Source organism: Anarrhichthys ocellatus, unplaced genomic scaffold, assembly GCF_004355925.1.
Source record: "Anarrhichthys ocellatus isolate YVR2014 unplaced genomic scaffold, GSC_Weel_1.0 scaffold1, whole genome shotgun sequence".
Classification (NCBI taxonomy): Eukaryota; Metazoa; Chordata; class Actinopteri; order Perciformes; family Anarhichadidae; genus Anarrhichthys; species Anarrhichthys ocellatus.
Genome location: NW_022280031.1, coordinates 16,552,097 through 16,576,726, shown reverse-complemented (window position 1 = coordinate 16,576,726; position 24,630 = coordinate 16,552,097). Strand labels below are relative to the sequence as shown.

The 24,630-nt window shown below is 42.3% G+C and overlaps 1 protein-coding gene across 3 annotated transcripts; it reads right to left on the bottom strand.

The window, feature by feature from the left end:
- Positions 1-1,811: 1,811 nt before the first annotated feature.
- Positions 1,812-24,630, bottom strand: nisch (nischarin). Of its 3 annotated transcripts, XM_031846951.1 has the most exons (28): positions 24,395-24,629; positions 23,340-23,423; positions 22,865-23,047; positions 21,596-21,644; positions 20,339-20,502; positions 20,137-20,232; positions 19,567-19,662; positions 19,325-19,477; positions 18,965-19,033; positions 18,627-18,812; positions 18,058-18,186; positions 17,298-17,411; positions 15,763-15,937; positions 14,044-14,162; positions 13,830-13,918; positions 12,995-13,261; positions 12,394-12,683; positions 11,748-11,953; positions 10,774-11,243; positions 10,313-10,482; positions 10,108-10,171; positions 9,404-9,542; positions 8,635-8,785; positions 7,830-7,949; positions 7,530-7,691; positions 6,083-6,255; positions 4,977-5,164; positions 1,812-3,666 (listed from the first exon to the last, which is right to left on the bottom strand). In XM_031846951.1, exons 1-28 carry the CDS (start codon positions 24,473-24,475, stop codon positions 3,162-3,164), a joined length of 4,692 nt encoding a protein of 1,563 aa, XP_031702811.1. In that variant the 5' UTR covers positions 24,476-24,629; the 3' UTR covers positions 1,812-3,161. The 3 variants fall into 3 exon arrangements, with proteins under 3 accessions (XP_031702811.1, XP_031702815.1, XP_031702822.1); XM_031846955.1 differs by lacking the exons at positions 1,812-3,666; positions 4,977-5,164 and adding an exon at positions 6,851-6,933 and having other exon boundaries at positions 6,126-6,255; positions 24,395-24,630; XM_031846962.1 differs by lacking the exons at positions 1,812-3,666; positions 4,977-5,164; positions 6,083-6,255; ... (9 more) ...; positions 12,995-13,261; positions 13,830-13,918 and having other exon boundaries at positions 14,091-14,162; positions 15,755-15,937; positions 24,395-24,615.

Sequence of the window (24,630 nt, the reverse complement as noted above, 5' to 3'; positions counted from 1 at the left end):
TGACCTGTTAGCTAATCTCAACCAATCTTTTAGCTTTAAACTGAACTACTGTTTGGCAAATACCTGAATTTCCACCTAATTTAAAGCAAATATGTTGATAAACATGATGCCATTTACAAACTAATGGGACAAAAGACATCAGAGGTAGATGTGATAAGCACATGACCGTTAGCCCTTCTGGTTCTTCAACATGCATCGTCGTGTCATCTTGGCACACGGTCTCTTTGTTCCAAACACAAATCCTGTTTGGATCCAATCTCTCCATGTGATGAAGTTTCAGACAGCTGAATTAGTTTCTTTATTACAACATTATAGCCTGGAACATGAATGTTTTCGTATTGGTCGATTGACCTACTGGCACCCAGAACATGCCAATAAGAGGTCAGTCCGCCAGTTCTGCTGATCACACTTCCTCGTACAGTATCTCTGCCCTCGGTCTGTTTAAGTGTCCCTTCAAAAGGAAATCAGCCGAATTTAATGATGAGCGGCTCCGACAGACAGGAAATAGAGGAAGTTGAAGGAGTTGAAAGGTGGCGGTGTGTTTCGTGCTGCTGAACCGCCAAGTCATCAAAATCTCGCTGAGCGTTGAGGGTGATGAACTGCTGACGGGGACTTTTTGTCTTTTTTTTTCTATGTTTTAATGTTCTTTGTGCTTTGGAAAACAAACAGTTTGAAAATACTGAGGTTATGAGTCAAAAGTCCCCAACAATCCCCAATTTCTCACTAAATAGGAACTGAAACTTCCCTATAATTAATGCCAAATTACACAGGTCTTTCCAGGAATTTTCTTTATTTTAATTACAAACCCATAAAAATAAGTGTTTCACATCACAACAATAAGGTCTGAATCCTGTTTCAAAGACCTCTCCACCTTGCCAGGGATATGTTGTGGTGGAGAATTGTGAATCCTCAATTCAATTGGCCTAAAAGGATAAAGTCTTAAAATCCTGGTATCAAGCTAAAAGGTTTTAACTGAATGTAAAAAAGGTTGGTAAAATCCTCCAGTTCATCAAGACACGGCAGACAGTTTTAATACAAAGTCGAATTATTGATCTTTTACTCAAAATGGACTTCCACATTTTATTTCATGTTCGTCTGCAACTCTCGTTTCTTTAAATCAGGGCTTTAACTGCTCTTCTGCCACTTCCTTTTATTAAAGTTTGGGACTATTTATTCATGTTGCACTGCACTGACATTTTATTTTCTGTTCTATACACATTTATTATATTTTACCCTTTCTAACTTCTATTAAATTGATATGCCTTTTATGTATTATGTAAAGCCCTTTGAATTGCCTTGCAGTGTTTCGGGTCAACTGAACGTCTGCTAACTTATCCATGAGTTTGAAGACTTATCAGAAGCTAAATCCCTACCCAGAGGTTTATATTACGTCTACGTTTAAGTCTGAAAAGTTGTCACGACTGCAATAATTTCCTTTTTTTATGGCGACAATCACAAGGTAATAAATAATATTGCTGATCCCTGCAAAACAAAGAAAAAAAAAAAAAGACAATTTGTAATGAAATGGGGAATAAACTCAAAATCAGCACATTTTGACACTTGTTGTAAGACACTAAGATTTCAAGACTTTGTAATACATCATAAAAGTTATTTTTGCAGTGACCGTTCATGCTTCATGGCATCAGTTTTCGTTGGAAACAGGGAGCGACTCGTATCTTGTCGGCTCAATGGTCAGACTTTTCTGGTTAAATTGCTGCATCAGCTGAACAGCGTGCAGACTGCGGTTGAACTCGGCTGATTTTTTGAAGAATCAAAACTGCTGTCGCGACACCAAACAGGATTGTTACACGTTTAGTTTTCATTTTTCACTTTAATTCAGTGGCATTCCCCGTGAGCAAGACGAAAACATGTAACGTAAACAATAGTGGTGAGAGGTGTGTGTGTGTGTGTGTGTGTGGGGGGGGGGGGGGGTACAACACTGTCTGGCTTCCCATTTGTCAACAATAATGTATGAAAAACACAACATACGATGAAATAAAACATTAAAAAATGTATAAAAAAAAAAATAACACTCAATGATAATAATGTTTAATATGACAAGTTATTTTTGGAAATTTCATCAGAACTTAAGTGTTTAGTACAAAATCTGCTTCAGGATGGAAAACATCCATCTGTCCCAAAACATACTTATATTAATATAATATTAATAAAAAGCTTCAATATACAGTTCAATAATACTGCTTCATTAATTACAATGTGCAAGGAATAAAATGTTCAGAGAGCAGTATGTGCCGAGCAGCGGTGTGTGTGTGTGCGCGCGCTACTTAAAACAGTCGAACATTTTTGGATATCCTCTTGTCACCTCAACCAGAATCCAAATGTGCAAACAAAAAAATGATTTTTGGTTTTAAGAGCAACTTAACATAAATAACAACATGTAAATCAGACAGCTTTGGAGTTGTTGGAAGGTGGATTTGTGTTTTTCCGCTTTTGATGAAGCTAGGCTAGCAGTTTCCCCATGCTTCCAGTCTTTGTGCTAAGCTAGGCTAACACGCCCTGCAATTATATTTGTGCAGAACACACAGAGATGAAACTGATACGACTCTGGAGAGGACAGAGAACAAGAGGATTTAACCAGAAATGACAAACTGTTCTTTTAATGTAATGTTGATTTAAAAACTAGTATAACTCCTGTGGACTGTCTGCAGCGCCCCCTGCTGTGCAACAACAGTCTGTCTTCTGGTCGTGAGTAAAGTCCTCTAACGAATCTGTAAATCTTCTTCGTAAGAGACACTTTGCAAGAAAGTGAAGTTGTGCTAGAAACTCCCATCATTTCGGCTCAGTGTGAGGTCACAGGTCTGTAATGGCAGTCTGGTGTCTGTAGAGACCAACTGTTTTTTAGAGCAGACACTAAACGTGTGGGCGAAGCCACATTCCTTTCAATCGACGTACAACTAAAGGGCCCCGGAATGCTTCAAACCAAGTGTCCGATCGTCTAACAGCGTCTGAAACCTATGGCCACGCCCACTTTACGCAGTGATTGGCCAGATGTGTGGAGGTGTCTCCACACATCTGGCCTCTCTCTCTTCATTCTTCACACAAACCATTTCTGTCACTTTTCACGTGAACAAGCTATGAATGCCTTCAAGTAAAGAGACATGAATGAACGTGTGCATCTTTATCTTAATTTGACTGAGTCATCACATCTCACAAACTACTTGGTTTGAAGCACATTGAGGCCTTCGAACAGCATTCCGAGCCCTGAATCCATGTGTGTAAATTATCCCCCCCGTCATACGATCACTCCACCCGCCAACGACCGACCAAAGTGCTGAACAGTCACCCGTCTGTCCGTCCGTCCGTCCACCACTCAGCCCGTGAGCTCCACAGGAAGCTCCCGGCTGCACAGCGCCTCCCACTGGCGGGCGAGGAGCGAGATCAGCCTCTCTCTGCTGTCGGCTCCCGGGACGAAGACGCACCACTGGACCTCGCCCTCCGCGCCGCTGCTGGCTCCGCCCCCTCCGGGCGGGGCCTCCTCCCCCCCCCCCCGCGGCGGCGAAGTGGTCCATGGTGAGGTGGCAGAGCAGGTCGGGGCCGGGCAGGTCATCGAACACCAGGGTCAGAGCCTGAGGGTAAGTCTGGTACCCCAGCAGGACCCGGTCCAGGTCCCGGATCCTCCGAGCCTCACGCAGCTGGTACCGCTCCCTGCAGGAGGACATGAAGGGGAAGACGAAGATGAGGAGGATGCCTACTACCATACTGCTAAATGAGAGACTCCTTTCACAATGTCAGTTTGATACATCATTATAAAAATATAGATCATAGACGCTTTAAAGAGTAAACATCACAAATCATTCTAATCTCAACTCAAGATCCTGGTGCTTTTTCATCGTCATGTTTATGTCTATTATTGGGGATGAAGGCTGATCGAGCCACATTTTTCATATAGATATGCATCAGCTGTTTGAAGCGCTATCGGGCTCAATCAGTTGTGGATGTTTACTCAGTTAAAGCGGTCTCCTCGTGAACGAAATAGAAAGTCAGTAAACTACAGAGCAACACAAACAAACAGCATCCAGCAGCTTCAATGTGTTTTCCGCACTAAGAGAGAGCGACGCAGCAGATCTGAGAAGAACTGTTGCTGCTTCTGTCTCTGCAACATTCCTCTCAGCTGGATCTCTGAAGGGCTGCATTTAGAATTTTTCGATAGTTTTGTTTATGGGGTGATAAAAAAAAAAAAAAAGAGGTCTGTTTTAAATCTGGTTCATATTTACCTGCTGTAATACAACGACAAATATTGATTAAAATAGGTCTGGTAGTTGGAAAAACCACTGAGCACATTGGATCTTTGTAGGCAGGATTAAGAAAGGAGGGGAATGGTTTGCAAAGAATTTGGATGAAATGATCACAACCATACAGGTCGACTTACTGAACTAAAAACGTATAAATCAACACGTTTCTTTTTCATCAACGAGATACGCTTCAAGCAAACAGATACGACACAAACGGATCAGATTCGTTACCGCCGCCGATTGTTTTTCTTGTTTAGCTCTAACCAGAGAACATGAACACGATGTCAGACTGAAAAATGAAATTAAATGGCAATTAAGTCTGATTATGAGAATAATGACACTTGAGTTTTTCATTCCTTGCTCATTCATTGTCCTGTTCCTCCTCACAATGACTGATTAGTGTTTTTAGGCTTCAGTGAATATTGGTTTCCGCTGCTTTGCCCCATGTTCCCTGTACACGTCACACGCACTATTTCAGTCGGTGTCTACTCTTCTTCCTCTTTTCCTGCAGCAGACAAGCACAAACATGAAGGAACAGGTTTTTTTTTTTTTAAGCTTTCTCCCAAGTTCAGGGGAGACGACGTGTTTCACTGATTTTACTGTTTAATGTTTGTCGCCCTCCCGAACCTGAAGGTCTCTGTGAAACATTCTGCTCTTAAGTGACTCCCCTGTAACGTTTTTAAAGGTTGTGGTAAAGGAGGGCAGGGCTTCCAGTGTGCTCACCTGGAGGGGGGTTCTTTGGCAAAATCAGGCAGAGGATAGCTGACGTAGTCCTCGTCCAACAGGAACACGTCGGTGCTGGTCAGGATCAAAGTCCTGGGCTGGAGTACCGGAGACGGACCAGAGCCAGAACCAGAGGAGTGGCCTGAGAGAGTGGAGCCTTGGCTGGGCAGACTGCCGGGGATTTGGACCTGAAGGAAATTATTATTATTATTTTATAATTAGGTTTAAAATAGCAAACCCAACAGAGGAGGCCGTCTCCACTGCTCTCACGCGTCTTGTAAATAACAACACTTACCTACCTCAGTACAACGAAGGACCTGATTGTTCATTTTAGAAAAAAAGGAGGCGAGGACACACACTTCTGTCTATATCAATGGAGCTGAGATGGAGCAAGTTAACAGTTCATGGTCATCACACATCTTCTTCCTGGAGACTTTAGAGCAGCTTCTTCCTCAGGCTGTAAAACAACTAAATTCATCCTCCAAACACCACATGTATTCTTTTTTTGTGTTTTTCTTATGAAGCAAAGTGGAAGTACAAACAGCATTTCGTTGCGCAACCCTGTTGTAAAATGAACCCTTTGAACGTTGAACCAAACAATGGCTCATTTACACACTCAGCCGATACGGAGCAACATTATCATTCAGCTGCGATGATAACCAAGATGTTAAACGTTCAAGTGATATTAAAATATAAATAATTTTTAATGAATAGTTCCACAATTTGAGAAATAAGCTCTGTTCAAATTTCAAAAATACACCTACTAATGCCCCTAAAGCTCATTAACTCTTATCTTGTTTATTTAATGCACACTATACACAATAAGAAATCTGTCTTCAGAAAGTTATGTGCTATTTTTAGAACAACAATGACTTTGTGCAGCTTCCTGAAGTCACACCGAGGTCGGCAGGTTTGGCCACATTGTGCCTTTACAGAGACCAAAACCAAAACCTATGAATCATCAATCATATCTGGCAACCTGCGCTGAAGCCGGAGAAAATGCACAGAAGCACTGTGCGGATGGATACACTGTTGCTCGTCTGGAAATAGTTAAAAGCACGATAACTCCCATAAAATCACACATTCGAAAAGAAGAAGCTCCTTACCTGGAAGACCAGCAGATACAGCAGGACGTTGAAGGAGCGCGAGGATGAACATGCTGCGCTGGCCGGAGCCTTCCTCTCTGCCACGATGAAGGTCAGGTCTCCCATCTCCTCCTCACTGGGATAAATGAACTTCACCCTGCTGCTGTGGACCAACTCGTAGTTCTGCATCTTACCTGCAGGGGTAGACAAAAATCACATCTGGCATCATGTTCAGCTAAACATCCAGGTCAAACTTTGTTTATATTTGAGCAAAACAATGTGGGAGCGAGCCTCCACAAATGGCTACGATCACGCACAAATCAACAGTCAGCTCCTTGGTTTCAGTGGTGTTGAGTAGCAGGTTGGTCTCTTGAGAACCACACACAGCCCTGGGGAGCTCCGGTGTTCAACACCAGAGAAGAGAAGGTACAGCTGACACATCCAAACTGCTTGGGGTCTGTTTGTGAGAAAGTCTAATAACCAGTTGCATGTGGGATATTGTGTTGAAGGCTGAGCTGAAATCGACAGACAACATTCTGATGTAGGTGTTATTTTCAAGATATGTGAGGGCTGAGTGGAGGCCGTGGAGACAGCATCCTCTGTGATCTGTCATCCACTGCAGAATCTTTAGCTACCAGGCGATGGGGGCTGTCTTGAAGCAGGTGTGTACTCTCTCCTTGACAGTGACATGTTGAACATATCAGTGATGACATCTGTTAGCTGGTTGGCACATGTTCTTAGTACACGACCAGGGATGTTATCGGGCCCAGCAGCTCTACTCATACTCACTCTCATCAGGGTTTTCCTCTCATCCGCTGTAGATACCGAGAGTGGCCGGTCCTCTGGAGGCGGGGCACACCTGACAGGTGACTCTTTGTTAAGAGATTAAAAGAGAGCATAAAAAGGTGTTCAGCTCATCTGGCGACGTGGCCTCACACATGATGGGGACACTCTGGATCTCCTGCCACATATCTTTAGTGTTGTTGGTGTGGAGCTGTCACCAGTCTCTCTTGAGCCTCCTTGATGCCAGCTTTCAGTCTCGCTCTGGCGATGCTGTATGCTTCGTTGTCACCTGGCAGCTTTTTTTTTTGGATAGTGTCATCACCTTTGTTATTATTATTTAAGGACTCTCTGTTCTCTCTCTGGTCCCTGAGTACTGGACTATAGTTTGACTAATTTGTAGGTTCTTCTGTTTTAATTTATGTATATTTCCCATTTAAATAAACACTGTTAAACATGATCTATCATGTTTTATTCTGAATGTTTTTTCTGGATGGATGTTGGGATGTTGGGCCCTGGTCGGTGAACACATTGGATCTGTAATCTCCTTCACTTTATATTGTTCCCATTACAGATTTGTATGTGTTCTGGCAACAGACATTTTAATGGATGATCGCAAAGCAATCAGGTAGGATTTGATGTCAAAAACAGATAATAAAATTCCCTCTGAGGCTCCCAGCATGGTTACCTGTGTTTGTGTTGGTGAACTGGGAGTAGAAGTCCTGATCTGACGGCTCTGGAGGAGGAAGCTGCTGCTGCAGACTGAGAGCCGACATGAGCTCCTGAAGGAAGACGCCCGTCCCATAACTGTCCCGGCTGAGACAGCACACGATGTGATCGGCTGAACGACCTGCAAACACAAAAAGAGAGAGAGAGAGGATGCACGGTTAGAGGGTGACAGAGTAAAATCAGCATAGAGCAGCAGTTTGGTATAAATATTTATGAGCCCTGCAAACACTGGAGACAAGGAGCGTGTACATCCACTGACCTACAACTCTGAAGTACTGGTCGAACAGTCCCACGTTGACAGACAGCAGGTCAGACAGTCTGATGGACAGACAGCAGCACAGACAGACGTCCACATCTCCAGAGTCCATTGTGTCCAACACTGAGCGACAGACAGAGAAAAGAAGAGATTTAACAAAGAAGAAAGTCTACAGAGACAGTTGTGCCTCTTTGCTGCTGTTCTCTGTACAATGTTAGAGGCACAAAAAAGTTAACTGTATTTATGTGGATCCCCATTAGCTTAGCATAACTCTTAACATAAAAAGGTAAAACTATTTTAATGTGATTATGTAACCCAAAGAAAGTGAAAATAATATTATAAACATATGCACATATTTACATAAACGCATTCGTTACCTAAATCTAAAAAGATTGGATAAAATACTTTTTGCAAAACATGCAAACTTCAACTGATTTATAGAGCTGAGAGTTTTAGTACATGGTAGTACATGTAGTACCAGAGGTAAGTCAAGTTATTTTAAAAAACGTTTAACTAATAGATATCACCATGAAACTACGCCAGTAAGTTAATTTCATAAAAATTTCTGAAATTGTCTGTTTTAATATATAAATGAGGTGTTATCTTATTAAATATTTGCTAACTTGCTTTAATTTCCCAAACGGAAATCTGAACATTTAATGAAGCCAGGTTTAAAATCCTTGCTTCATTTTGTTGACATATTAGAGTGGAAGGTTTTTACAGAGTTTGGATATTAATATAATTTCTATTACCGGTAAATGTAATCTGTTCTCACTCTGACTGAACCAATCACGTGCCATCATCCTACCTGAGTGATGACCGAGTGTGGAGGTGGAGTCTTCCAACAGGAAGTAGATTGTATCGGTGGAGAGCAGCAGACAGCAGGTGAGCTCAGACTCCGGAGACTTGTAGAGAACCACAGACAGCCACAGGACCTGTCTCACCTCCTCCGCCTCAGACTGACGCAACAAAAAGTAAATTGGAATTCAAACAAGACGGCATAAGATGCGTCTCATTAAGAACTGGGACAGAAAAATAACCAACTGGGCTTCATTTAAAGGTTCTCCATACGATATGCACTAGCTTTGCTCTGAGCGTTTTGTATTGAGCACCTTTAAGTAATTTTAGCCGTTTTTTTTATTTGGTCTCTATAATAATAATAATAATAATAATAATAATAATAATAATAAACCGACTCTGGGTTTTTCACTGGCTGACATTTTACAATGTCACCGTAGGCTCTGGAAATTTGTGATCAACACTTTTTATACCATTTCCTGACATTCCAGAGAAATGAATCGAAAAAATAGTCAGTATATCAATCGATAATAAATAATTGTCAGTTGTAAACAAACATTACAATCTTAAACTGAAAGATTTACTATAAGTTTACTCTGGAAAACACTCGGCAGTAAGAAGATTATTCTCTAAAATCTGATGAGTCTCTGATGAAATACAGCATTAGATGACTAACAGTCAAACAGCTGCTTCACATCCTTCTGTCCTTGGACACACAGGTTCGGGAAGCAAAGGAACACAACTGTATGTGTGTGTGTGTGTGTGCGTGCGTGTCCTACCACTGCTATATATCTGTGGAAGTAGGTCAGAAGCTGCTGTTCTCCGAGCCCAGCCAGTAGCTTCAGTCCTGGGGAGAGACCTGGCGTGAGGTGGGGGGATGGCTGGTTCTCCTCCACCTGGAGGCTGGAGGAGTCCCAGCTGAGGAAGAGGAGGAAAGAAAAAAAATATCAACAGCAGCAATAAGTCATCTCTCACGAGACGCGGGGGGAAAAGTGGATGCAACACTGTCCTCCCTGATGATGTACATCAGATAAAAACATGCAAATCCGGCTTTATGGTTTATTGCTGTAATTTATGTACCGAGCGGGACATTTAACATTGCAAGAAATAAACTACATTATATAAAATAAAGTATATTACCTCAAAAGTATCTCTGATGCTTCTTATTACTTATCAGCTAACATCCAATTCTTGTGATTAAGTGCAGTGAAATTAAGCTTCATTGACGCCCATCAGCATTGTCTCTGCATCATGGTTTGTGTTATATAAATAAACGTCTCATAAACTCACTGATAAATGAGTGCCCAGATAAGATTGGTATATTGTGTTTACAGAATTAGAACAGTATGAAACTGGGACACACCGTGTGGCTTTAATCAAAGTATAAGTGTGATACTGGCATGCAGCTGTAAATGCAGAGGAATAATTACATGTAGAGAAAGTAATCTATGATGGAGTACACAGAAGTGCTTCAGAAGTCTACCTGCTGGTGCTGTTTGATGTCCCCGAACTGGAACAGCAGCACTGGTCTCTGGATCTGTGACAGCCTGAGAACAAACCCACAAAGAGGTGACGCGTCAGACAAACTGGGAGAAGAAACCAGGTTTAACTAAATGAACCAGCTGAAATATGGCTGAGGAAAATCTCCCTTCTTGGTGCGAGTGTGTGAGCAGGTGGTTTGTCTTCACCTTGCTGTGGACAGGACCTGCAGGGCTGGGCCAGGGCCACCATCTTCAGCCCCTCCAGAGAGGCTCTCCTCTGGCTCAGCAGCCCCAGGAAGGGGCTCCTGTTCTGGGCCAGAGGGAAGAGCAGCAGCAGCCTCTGACCGCCCAGCAGCAGCTCCACAGTGTGACTCCTCCTGGTGGTGAAAATACAGATAATATTTAAGAGCAAGGAAACTAAAGAACAGCGCAAACATTAATGAGAACATAAAATGTATGTTAAAATTTAAAATCTGTCGAATCATACTACTTATCACTAAATATACTAACACTAGTTACTTAGCTCGCTAAAAAATGGTTAAACCAAGATACACAAACTTGATGCTGTGGTCGTCTGTAATTATCCGTTTGGCAAAACTACATTACAAACAAAACATCTACGGACTATAAAGTTAGAACATCCATTCGTCCAATCACAGCCGCTCTACCTGTGGTGGTGCTTTGGGTCGGGGCAGGAGGTGCTGCTGGTTCTGTCCCCGACCTGAGAAGCTCTCTCTCTGGGGTGAAGCACCACGGAGCCGAGGGGCACACGGACCAGCCTGCACCAAGAGGAGGAGGAGGAGGAGGAGGAAGAGGAGGAGGAGTGATGAAGGTCAGCGCTCCTCCTCTCTCTTTCTGCCAGCTCTCTGAAGTCCATCTTCAGCACCCAGAGGTGTCGGTGGGTGAGGAAGAGGAGAGAGGGGAGGCTGGAGTCCTCTCTTTGAGAGAGGATATCCGACAGGAGCGGGTGGGTGTCCAGGGCAGAGGAAGAGGAAGAGGAGGAGGAGGAGAGAAGGAGGAAGGCAGGATAGCCTCCCTGGGCTCCCTGACTCTCCTCCAGCTCCCAGGAGTTGACGAGCGATCGGGGGAAGAGCTGAGCAGTGTTGTGGGGCTCCGGGTCAGTCTGAGACTTCGCAGCCTGGAAACACAAGTGAGAAGGTTTGTGATTTCCAGGTGTTGACACAACAAACTCCAGCCTGGTTCAAGCTGCACACGGGATACCCGTGTTGATGCAGCTTATGTTTCTACGTAATAATTTACATTTCAAAGTTCTGAACTGTACTGGCAGAAAGCTGTGATATTTAAAACAGCATTTGTTTAAACACCTTAGAAATACCTGCTGATGTCATCAAGACTGAAAAATATAATTGAACAGATTTTTACTGTGTTTAATTTTTTATAAATCAGTAAACCTAATCAATAAACAACCCTGTTGTAAATAATAAAAATACTCGAGACATGAGATGTCTGCAAATTAAATGTCAAAGTACTGAACTGCACTGCCCCCTACTGGGAGAAAGCTGTTATACTTAAAAAACACATTTGTTTTAACATCTAAGATACAGAAAAAAATACCTGCAAATGTCATCAAAACTGAAAAGTTTAATTTTAGAAGCTGATATTTGTAGGGAGTCTCTCTGACCTGGATCAGCACCGTCAGCTCGGTCCTGGTCTGCCGGAGCTCCTCGGCCTCTGAGAAGACGTACCAGCGGGTCGGACCGGCCTGGAGGCCAAAGGCGAGGCAGGAGTCAGAGAGGTCGGCGCTACAGGAGAGAAGGAGCTGGGAGTACGGCAGCAGGAGGTCCACCTGTAGGCTGGACAGCACCTCCTCCACACTCTGCTCCTGGTCTGAGGACAAGAGATCGCTCTAAATACTTCAAAAATAATTATGCAACAAATCCACCAAACATCATGTCATTTACTGTAAACAAGAGCTGCAAAAAAGTCATTATTATTTTCTAGATCTTGCAAGCAATCTTGACATTGCTGGTTTTGTCTAAACCCTAAAGATGTTCAGTTCACTGCATCAAGTCCTCACATTTAAAAAGATGAAACTAGGGAATGTTTTGCATTTTTGCTAGAAAAAACAATTAATTGCAAATTAAAGTGATATAAAATAGTTGCAGATGTATTTTCTCTTCATCAGGAAGATGATTATTTAAGTGGATGACTTATCCAGCAAACATAATAATCCTACAACATTATGAACTCAGGTACATTCAATCAATCCCAGATGTGCATCAAAAAATTAATGAATGAAAAACAACTGAGGCTGATTGTGTCTTTACCTGCGTCCTGATTGATGAAATCATCCGACAGGTACAGCAGGCCCAACCGCCGGTCTGTCAGCACCAGGCACACCTCCTTCTGCTCCACCTCCTCCTTTACCTGAAGACAGTAGCACCACAGAACCCTGCTGACCTGCAGCTCCTCCTCCTCACCGCCACGCTGCTCCCCCTGGCGGCCACCGGGCTCCTCTGCAGAAGGAACGGCGAGCGACGTGGAAGAAGAGGAGCAGACCGACTCCTCAACGGAGTCATCCAGACCCATCTCGAAGTATCCGTCCCCGGAGCCTGGACTAGAACAATGAGCATCAAACAGTGGAGGAATCAGGAATTATGTTTTGGTACTTTTTATACACTTTCAATATTATGCAAAGCTAAAAACTATAATCCACAAAATCTGTGTGAATCTTATGGGATCTCAGAATCAGGGGACTTTTTAGAGATCAGTTTTTAAGGGATCTCAGGGACCAGGTCTGAATTTTAGGAGATCCCAGAGACCAGTGGGAATTTTGAGGGCTCTAAGAACCCACCGGGAATCCCAGAAACCAGTGGGGACGTCTGAAAGTCATCAAAACCAGTGAGAGAAGGTTGCTGGTTAAATTACCTTGGACCTTCCACCTCGGTGTCCTCCACATGGGACTGAACCTCTCTGGATTCAGACCTATTCTCTTCCTCCCTCTCCTCCTCCTCCTCCGTCTCCCTCTTCTGCTCCTTCAGGGTGGAGCCGAGACGCTGGGAGAGCTGGGTAATGAAGTCTTTGTTGGAGGAGGAGAGGGAGAGCAGGTGAGAAGGAAGCAGAGGAAACGAGGCCGTGCTGCAGGAGAAGCACGTGGTTTCAAGTGGTCTTGAGGAGGAACAGCAGCAGACACAGCTGGAGGAGAAAACGACAGGGAGGGAGATCGTTTTATACCTTCTATGATGTCATGAATAGGACATAATTTAATCGCTTCAGTCGTCCTAACAGCTCATAAACACACCTTGCCATTATTTAACCAACTGCACCACATCATTACATTTAATGTTTCTGTTTTTCGTTCTTTTGCTTTACTCTTGTAGGTCAATAAAGTTGATTTAAAGTTTTCCCAGTACCCTCAGTACTCTTGATAAATTCATTACAATGTACAGAATCGTGTAATACTCAATACTGTGCTGCTCTCCGTTTGTCTTTTCACCACAAATACTTTCTCTGTTTTAGGATATTGTCAATACTCAACCTGATGAGACTCCACACTTCTTGTGCTTCACATTAAAAGTCTGCCTCAAAAAGTTCAGTTTCTCTGACGGTAGATTAACAGCAATAAAAGTCTTTAAAGATCAATAAACAAGTTCTCTTTACTTTAAAGCAGGGAAGGCAGTATAATATTGGCGTCATTTAGCAAAACGTTGAAAAGCGAAGAGAGATCTAACAGTTAATTTAAATAATGTAATTTGAAACTGACCAGATGTCATTTGTAGTATTGGTAGTAATTGTACTTGTAGGAGCTCCACAGAGTGTGTGTTCAGACAGACGGACAGCAGCTTGTTGTACCTGCAGACAAACACATGAAGCAACATTAGATCACAGCGAAGACAAACATTCTTTACAATTAATATATTTTGATTTTTGTATCAAGACATTTTGTTCAACGATAAACAGTTACAGGTGTGTCTCACCTGGGCAGGGTCAGCAGACAGGAGGTGTGTGTTAGTGTTAAAGCTCGCGGGGGGAGGAGCAGCGTTCACAGGAGGGAGAACACTGTGGGGGACTGCGTCTTCTTGTCTGCTCGTCACTTCTGAAACAGGAAACCAAACAGATCGGTGAGGCCGTGAGCCGAGGAGCTCGATCTGCTGATTGACAGCTTGATGTCTTTAAATAAGAGTATTTATGAGCAGAGTACGTTTTAACTCAATCAAACCAAATTGTGATCCGAACAAGGCAATTATTTGATGGCTGCAGCTTCTTAATTATGAATAACTGATGCTTTTCTTTGTTTGAACATAAGTTAACTAAATATCTTTGAGTTTTAGACTGTTGGTTGTTGTTTTTTTTTTCACAGTTTTACACACACACACACACACACACACACACACACACACACACACACACACAGGCTGAACAGTGAAGCAAACGCTAAAGTGTCTTAAACTTGCATTCTCTCTACTGGCCATCAGGGGGCGACCCCTCCGGTTACAAAAGAAGTCAAGGCTTCAAAACCGCAGATTACAAACCAATGAATGACGTCAAGTTGACTACCATCACCTCTTACATACAGTCTATTTACAGACTAAATAATGAATCAAATGTTCAAGAAATAAATCAGCCGATTTATTCACTGTGAAAATAATAATTGCAACCCTAAAAATGATCAACAATCATTGATGCACTGGGCTTTAGATGAAAACATACTTATGCAGTCATGCATTTCTGACAGAAATATATTATTCAGAGTTTAAATCAGAAACAAATTTCAAACATCTCAATAAATAAACAACCAAAAACAGTCAAACCCCGTTTCACTGGACGTGCATAAAACAGTCAGACATGCATTTGGTTCTTACGGTTTAGATTCTGACATTTACATGCAGCCTTTACTAAGCCAGAACAAATATTAGTGTCACAGAAGGAGGTTAGTGAGAATCAGCAGGGTGTCACACAACCTCCAGCCAAACATCAGTGAATCAGTCATCCGTTCGTTATTTAGTCATCAGTCAGTGAAGCAGCAGTTGGCTCGACTTGTAGTCCGATAATCGGACTAAATGTACATGGTGGTTGTGTTTTTTATATATATATATATATATATATATATATATATATATATATATATATACTGTAATGCCAGAAAAACATTTATAATATAATACCTATAAAGCCCTAATTGGCTCGGCTGATTCTCCAATCAGACAGTTTATTTGGGGAAATATAACTACAGCTAAGTGTCAGGATTAATGGTGCAACCTGTGTGATGAATACATGTAGACTTAGTACACATTTATAAGACAGGAGGAGTTTTAACTTATGAAGCAACTGATCAGGATTTTAAAAACTATGAAAAAAAAAAAAAAAACTGTTTTCTTCTCCGTCAGATCAGAAAGTGAAGCGACTACAACAGGAAGTATAAAGCCGAGGAGATCTGGTTTAAAACAAGACGTTCTACATGAGCAGTGACAGCAGCAGGTTAGCTTCATCGGCTAAAGAGACATTCTACTGACTACACAACTGGCAGATTAATTGATAATGATCACTAGTTGCTGCCCCAGTGAGTTCAGTCAGCTGTCGTTTTTGGGAATCAGCCGTTGAAACGTACTCGTCTGTCTGCTGCCTGACAGCATAAATAAATTTAAAAAACAACCCCCCTCCCTCAGCTCTGCACAGCCTGATACATACATGATTACCTTGGCTGGGGCAGGCAGCCTGGTGGGCTGGACAGGAAGAGGAGGAGGAAGAAGAGGAGGAGGAAGAAGAGACAGCAGGCGGAGCAACAGCAGACGAGCAGCAGGAGGAAGAAGAGGGGGGAGAGGAGAGGTGAGGAGGTGCAGCAGCAGCAGACAGCTTGGTCTCCTCACTGATCTGACGAGAGGACAGAGAGGGAAGCCTTCAGAGAGCAGCGGTGGATCAGATCACATGGAACCTGCAGCTGCTCCATCAGCAGCAGAGAAACGTCAGTTCTACTGAGATGGTCCAGTAGCACTGCTGTAGTTGTATAATTACTGTATATGTATGAGGTTGTGTTAATAATGTTTAAAGTAAACTATGAAGTTTAAGAACTAAAGCTTTGTTCTGAAAGTTCAAAGATAACTTTTTAATCTGCAAATGTGCAGAAATCTGTGAACAAGCTGTAATCAATATTTTGCTTTGGTGAAAACCTTTGAGAATATTTGTGGACCACAGTTACTGTCTGCAGGAGGACCTCGTAAAGGTTTGTGTTCAGGACCTCCAGCCTTCAGCAGGAGTTCAATTTTAGTTTTAAACATCCTGCTTCAAAGATGCAGCTTAAATACTTTAATTCAAGTTGTTTACTCTGCATGGCCGTCAGACTCTATGTACAAGAACACGCTCAGTAATGATCCTTTGCAAAGTAATTTTCCTAAACAGGTTGTCACTCTTTAAACGTTAAAATGGATGTTCACACTTCTGAAGGATGGACACGCAAACAGGAAGTAATCTTGGACACATTTGAAAATACCAACAAACAGAAAACTTACAGGATTCCTCTGCAGAAGGAAACAGTTGGCCACGAATATTTTAGGATGTTCACATCGAAAAAAATGTAAAAAACTAAAACTATTGTCACACAAAAAACAAAAAGATCCACGAAATATGTTCTACACATTTACAGTAAAATTCACAACTGAAAACTCTAATATTTCACAAACTTTACCCTCAGACTACAACCTCACACACCTAATCATGACTCTCTGATTTAATGTCTCTAATTGTATTACATCTGAACTCTGCTGCTGATGTGCAGGTTGTGTCATTACACTCATGTATTACTCATGTATGTTAACACAGGACGGCTGCTGTAGCGAATGACAGAGTTCAATCTCCAGAGATCTGTTAGCAATTAACTTCATTATTAGTCACATCTCATTGTGGTGATCTCTGATTGGTCTCTAATCAGGTTAGAATTATAAAACATCTACAGAAGGTGTTAATTCATCTGGACGATATCATTACAGATTACTAAGAAAGATGCAACAATGTTTTGAGTTTGACTCATTAAAGTTCAAAAGCATGTTAATGTCTTCTGAAGAGATTCATAAATTACTTATTTACACTCCATATATAAGAAAATATTAATTATTTGAACTATTAACCTTCCTAAGCCATTTAATATTCTTTTGGCTGCAAACTGTCGGTCAACATAACTGTGGTAAAAGTATAAATAAGAGCCGGTCTGATGCTGCCTCCTGCTGGATGATCTTACCTTCTTGTCGCCGCTGCTCATCCTGTCTTTGACTTCTTTGGCTTTCTGAATGGCTTTCAACACTTCCACCGTGTCCAGCTCCTTCTCTGTCGTCACTGTACCGTCCAGACAAACCTGAACACGCAGAGACGAGGATACAAAAAATTTAAAAAACGTGTCAAATCAACAGTATTAATAGCAATAGCTGAAGTAGCATAAACAGTTGGCAGCAGTAATATTGGTACACTAGAAGTACTGCCAGTAGAAGTATGAGCAGATCCTTTTGTAGCAGCAGTAGTGGTACTTGTAGGGACAGTAATGTTAAAAGGAAAGTTAAGATGTTTTGAAGTGGGGTTTTAAGAGGTATTTATTCATAGTCGGTGTATCAACTACAGCAGACGGCGGTCGGCAGTTTGTAGAAGCACCTTCATAGGAGCAAGGCAATGTACTGCTGTGATGGGGCAGAGGCCAAACATCATTTAGACACCACAGGAAGCAGCAGTACATTGTTTTGCTCCCTGTGCTGGTACTTCTGTCCGTTTCTACAAGTTCATCTACTGTAAGTACTACACAACCTCTGAATAAGTACCTCACACAACCTCTGAACTATCCCTTTAACATTAGCAGCAGTAGATACAGAGAGAGAAGCAGTGTGGTGGTCGTTTACCTGTGCTGTAGTAAAAACAGCCGTACAAGCAACAGTAAAGCAAGAAAAAACTTTTGGTGCTGTAGTAGTAGTAGTAGAAGTAGTACTTGTACAGTAGTAATATTAACGGTGTACCTCTGCTGCACGGTCTCCAAACTGGGTCAGCACTTTGGTTCTGTAGTCTGGGATGATGCACATGGGGTTATTGGACAGGTTGAGTTTCTCTAGACATGGCAGAGATCCGATGTTCCTGATCTCCTCCAACTGTAAAACAAACACACACCAAGTCACAAACAACACAAGTCAGCCTCGTTAAAGTCTGGACTTCTCACATGAGCTGTGTCAGTCTTTAGGTTGTGTTTACTAAGTGTGTACAGGAGAATCAAAAGGAGAGAGGTGACAGAAAATGAGGAGAGAGAAAGATGTTGGATGACTGAGGACCTTTGGCGTAATTAATGTGGATGATCAATTACACGTAAAGGTTGATCATTTAAAGTTACTACAAGGAACTTTATATGTATTGTGTTGATTTTGGCGCCCCCGAGGACAGAAGCGGTGGCGTTTCAGAGCGCCAGAGTCCCGTTAGAAAACCTCTAATGTTCCTTTCTTTTCATGCAAAACAAAAACTATGAAGCAAACATTCCTGTTGCACAATAAAGTATACAAAGAAAGTATTTACGTCACTTTGACCGCTGAGTGATTACCTGGGCCAGCTGGTTGTGGCTGAGGTCCAGGTTGACCAGCGAGTAGAGCTTGGTGAGGCCAGTCAGCTGGTCCAGCTGGTTGCCGGCCAGGCTCAGGGTCTTGATGTTGCCCAGACGGGTGTGAGCAGCTTCCAGGACCAGCAGACTGTTGTAGGACAGATCCACGTGGACCAGATTGTACAGGTGCTGCAAACAAAGCACAGTTAGTTCAGTGATACTGTTGATGACAAACTACATATCTGTAGAGGATGTGAAACTATTCTCTTTCGCTGCAACTCTAGAAATGAGACTGATGTGAAGAACAGAGCTGGTATGTTCTTCATCACGCGGTCACACACCTGGAGGTTTTCCACTGTGGACAGCTGGTTATGGCTCAGATCCAGAAACTCCACCTTAGGAATCAGTTTCTGCAACAGAGAAATAAACGCAGAGTCAGCACACAGAAACTGATGTGTGGAACCTAAACTTTCCTTCATTCACATACATTTTTGGTGGTTGGTTGAAACATGATTTATTTTTCTTGTTATGTTGTTGTAAAGTAAAGTAAAAACTTGATAATGTGGCTCTGAGATGTTGTATGAAATGGACTAGATAAGAGTCAGTCACAGACTTCACTGTGGGGAAATAAAATAAAATAAAGCCACTGATTTCTAAACACCGTTATCGATTGTGTTTATGTTTTTCGGCGTGCGTCTCACCACCGAGCGGTCGATGGTGCTGATGTTGTTGTGGCTCATGTCCAGCGTGGTCAGGTTTCTCCACACGGGGATGACGGCAGTGACGGGACAGCCAGACTCGGCCCCCTCGGCCTCCCACTGTGAGAACTCGCTCGCCTCCGGGACCAGGATCGACTGGAGGCGGCCAAAAATAACATGCATCAGTACACGACGTACAAAGACACGGCGTGAACACTACAGAGAAGTATTCATGAGTAGTTCACCATCATAGTTTCCGTGGAGTGGTGGATACTCAGAGTTGCCAGACTCGACCTCAGAGACGACAGACCGCGAATCTGCTCAGAGCTGCCCTCACTGATCTGAACACAGAGAGAAACGGACGTTATCACCCAAATATTGGCAGGTTTTAGGAGAATTTCTAAAAGAGTACAAATAAAACCTCCATCACTATCCGTTTCAGGAATATACTCAGGAGAACATGACATGATTACATACTAAACTGAGCACCGATATCTCAGCTACATCATGACAATTATCACTGCTGATCACCTTAAGTATCATTTGTTTTATCATAATGAAGTCAATTTGTCTCTTGTTAGTGTTTTTACTTTGCCGTTAGAGACGGGACGGACAACACAGCAAGTTTACCTTCAGGTTGGTAGCCTGCTAGTTCCTGCAATTTAAGTTTACAACTCTACCCATGCTATGAAATGCAGGTTCATCTCATTATCAAACACGAGGTTTGTGTGTGATATGAATGAGACAGGAATTCTACACGTACAAGACACAAGTATTTCCAGGAGAGACAGACAGAGACGCAGTCAGACAGTTACCTCTATCTGGACTAGTGATTTGAAAACGGACAGGTCGTAGGGGAGGCTGCTCTCCTGGATGTTACTGGTTCCTACCGGGCCTCTGGTCCCAGACATCTGCCCAACACAGACACAAACCAGTAAGAACATTCAACACGTCTGCTCCTGAGAGGAAAGTCACACACAGCACTAAACTGAACGATGGGGATGTGAGGTGTGGGACCTTGAGGTATCGCAGCCTGCAGGTGAAGTCGAGGATGTGACCCAGGTCGGTTTTGGCGTCTCCGTTACAGCAGGTTGGTTTGGCCAGACGGAGCTGCTGGGAGACGGAGTAGAGCTGCAGCGGGCAGAGAGAAAACACCTCGCCGGCCTGCAGCAACTGCTCACCTACAGCACAACAAACAAACAGCGGTCTGATTCTACGCACCGCACAAGGTTTCATCTGAACAAGTTAAAGCTTCACAGTACAACATCTACAAATCAGATGTTGACAATATTGCTTTTTAAATATTAGTCAAAATATATTTGGTTGTATAAACATGAACTGTGACGACCAGCGAGAGATGAAACTTTAATTGTTCTTTTATGGAAACTGGATTAATGAGGATTGATTGATGATTATTTTGGACTTCTAAGGATCCAAAAAACAAAACAGTACAGAGTCTAACATGAAGAAACACGATTTACTTAACAGACTGCAGTTTCACAGGATGTCGTTATGCAATCAAAGAAACGATGGATTGCACATAACTTGCAACCGCTATCTGCCCCACCTCAACGTCAGATTCACAACAGATAGTGCTAATTATATTACAGCTCAAACACCGACATTAAGTTTTGCAGCCGAGTGCAATTTGCCCTTTTTGGAGATATAGAGGGAAGAAATAATTTGTTTATATAATAAATGTATTATTTTTTTTTCAAAAAGTATTTTCAAAAAATGACATGTATGGGAGCTTTATTAATTCATTTTTCATCACACAGCTGTCACTAAATCCCAAAATAAATGAGTTTGAGTGAAGCATGACAATGCCTTCGCCTGGCTTCAGTGCATATTACCTCATTTAAATATGTGCACGGAGATGCTATTTAGTTGACTGTGAACTACGGGATGCATTTCACCCTCTGCGAGTGCTTTAAAAATTACATTATTTTTGTCTTATTTGTGCAGGTTTAGCGGTCGCAAAAAACGTGCAATCCTCTTGTGAATTCGCCCTCAGTTTAAATGATTTTTCTATTCACTGACATTTGACTAAATCTGCCACATTTACATCCTGAGGATTGAATGAATGTGTATTGTCCCTGATTAACTAAGTACAGAGCAGTCTGGCTCACTGCACTTTATCTCTTGAACTGACAAGTATACTGTAGTAATAACTAAAAGGGAGAAAGCTTCTGCTGTAAAGTGGAAACACTCCACTAAAGGAGTTAACTGTTAGAAACACTAGATGAGAGGAAAGAGGTCAGAGAGGAAGCTAACCTTTATGAAACAACTCCTCAGCCAGAGCTGCTGTGATGCCGTTGATCTCCTGAAAGAAACAAAGACTTTGTTAAAAACTGGATTAATTTTGTAAAAACAAAAAGTTCAGCTTGAAGACTCAGTTAAATAATCGTATTACTTCACTGCTCAGCAGACAGACGGACCCGTTTTAAACTCTCTACAGATGTTCGATGTTGCTTTTTTAAACTTCATCCTTCACACTAACTGGACTGGTTGATAATTATCAGGATCATTTTAGCTGGATAGCATCATGTTAGCCTGGATTAGTTAAACAGTATTTTAATAGCAACACCTGCAGAGGCCTGAAGCTCACCGTAGAAAGTGAACATCATGTATTCATCACAGTTACATTATACAGTAGTTAGGTGCAGCTGAAAAATAAACAATACAACCGTTTTCTAACTCGTATGCGACAGTCACATGTTGATATTTCACATCACATGAGTGTTTTTTTCTTTATTTGGCTGTTAACTCAGAGTCCTGAGGACTCAGAGAACAATGGTCTGTTGTCTCGACACCATCATCTGATCAGTCACTGACATGACAAAGATGTCCTAGAGCCGCGCTTCTCAACCACATATCATTGTTACATCTTACACTTTAACACACTTTTCTGCCTTTCGTCAACTTTTGACATGACCACCATGTTAAAAAACAGAAGTGAAAGTGAAAATGCTTTTGACCTGGTTTCAGTGTAGTAAAGGTTCTGACACAGCATTTAACAAAAGAGACCAGCTATTTACCAGACATGACATGTATCTAGTTAATAATTGTTTTTAATCTATAAAATGTCAAATTCTTTATCTCTGACCAAAGATCTTCAATTTACAATTACACCAAACAGAGAAAGGCAGCACATCTTCATGTTGGAGAAGCAGCAATGATTTGCCATGTTGCTTTATGAAGTCCAGCTTTATGGAACCAAAATAATGAATCACTGGAAATTTACCAGAAATCTATTATTGGACTCAACAGTTTGGGGTCCTGCTCCATAAATAAATGTTTTTCCCAGTTTGGTGTGGAACAACTTTACTGGTCTGCACAGAGCCATGATATCAACCCCGTTCAACACCTTTGAGATGAACTGGAACGACCAGAAGGCTGTTTATAGCAGCAGATTAATGCCCATGGGATGGAATCACACAACCAACTGTAACATCAGGTGTAGTACTAGAAGGCTGAAGCACCTGAATAGCTTACTGTACATGTGCAGAGGTTAAGGCTTGTAGGAGCCTCAGGTGAACTCACATAGAGGTGAAAGTGCAGGAAGCAGGCGAGCGGAGTGGGCGTGGCCTGTGGGAACTGCAGCAGGAGCGTCTGCAGGTAGAGCTCCAGCTCCTTCTGCCGCCGCTCCACCAGACTCTTTGAGTTCTTCCCCAACATCTTCTTTGGAGGGAGCAGCCCTCGGTCCACCTTCTTCTCTGCCGTCAACTGCAGGGAAACACACATTGAACAATAAGTTATGAAGCTTGTCCGGGTGCTGCTTCTCCAATGTGATTATTGGCTGCTTTTCTCGGTTATATTCTTGTAAAGTGATTCTCTTTGGGAGTATAATGACAATAAGTACTATATGTATAATGTCACACGGGTGAGTAAATTAATTCAAACACACATTTTGCCCTGCTGTTAGTTTACCTGGACAGACTACAAAATAAATGTTTGGTGAAAGCGATCACGCCTCTCACTCTGAGCAGATTTAAGCGGACCTGCTCCGGTCCCTCACCTTCTCGTGGAGATCGTGGAAGTCACTGTAGCGGTGCTTCACAGTCCATCTGTGCTCTCTCTCCGACACCTCGATGATATAGACCTGAAACACAGCACAGCAAGACACTCAATCATTACAAATCTGCCCAAACTGCACGGATGCGCCAATAACTACATGTAGAAAAGATCAAATACCGTCTCCTCCGATATGCAACCAACTATTATCGGATGAAGATCCAAACATAAGGCACGTGATAACACTTGAGACATCACTATGACAGCTCCATCCGATAAGGAGGAACCACAAGATGCAGGTGAAAAAAAGCCATTTCCAGTAAGCAGACCACAATCTAATGTCCAACGTCAATGGTGAACCTTCAAGTTCACCCTATAATGTACATTTTTAGGTTATTTATTGTCATATGCACAACAATACAAAGAAGCAGTCCTTAGTTAGTATTTTTCAAATGGCTTCATGTGCAAGGCAGTTATATTTCTTTCGAAATTGATATCTCCATGTTGTTAAAAGCAATATTTACCATTCAAACTGCATTTGAAAACGTCCAGTTCCCTTAATTTGTTTGCAATTTGAGCTGCAAAGATAACCCTTATCAATATCTTACAGTGTTAGTTAGTGTTAAAAACATACACTGTTGGGAACATAGGACTCTAAGTGAATAGGACACTATGTTCAGAGGGATGACCTCATTACTTCCACCGCCATGTCTGCGATTGTCGAACATAAAAGGTGTAAACTGTTACACCGTATAGTCGTAACGTATCATCCCTGAGCCTGACAGCACAATAGGAAGCTGCAGTTGGAGGAAACTGCAACTGCAGTTAGCAGTTAGCTTGTCAGGTTTGTCGTTCTTTATTCGTCCAGCCTCATGCGGATAAAGACATAATGACTAATGGGGAAAAACAGTACAATGCCGTCTCACGTTATGTATGGACTGGTAAAAGCAACTTCTTCAACATTAACCCACTGTCACTTTGACAGAGCTGAAGCTAATGGTAGCTACAAGCTAGCTAAGCTAACGGGCGGTAGGCTCGAGGAACCCGGATGTAGCTTACGGTGTAGTTCTCCACCAGCTCCGACCCGACGACACACACGTTCCTCTCCGAAACCTCTTCTGGAAAAGAGGTGGCTTCCATCTTGAGATCGCGAAGAAGCAACTGTTATCCGTCATTAAGTTATAACACTCTGAACTAAAACGGCTTTTGAGGATTCCCGGCTTCTCTTCTCAGTTAGCCGCCTCTGGACGCCATGTTTGTTGTGATGCTGAACGAAGCAGCTGACTGCTTTCAAA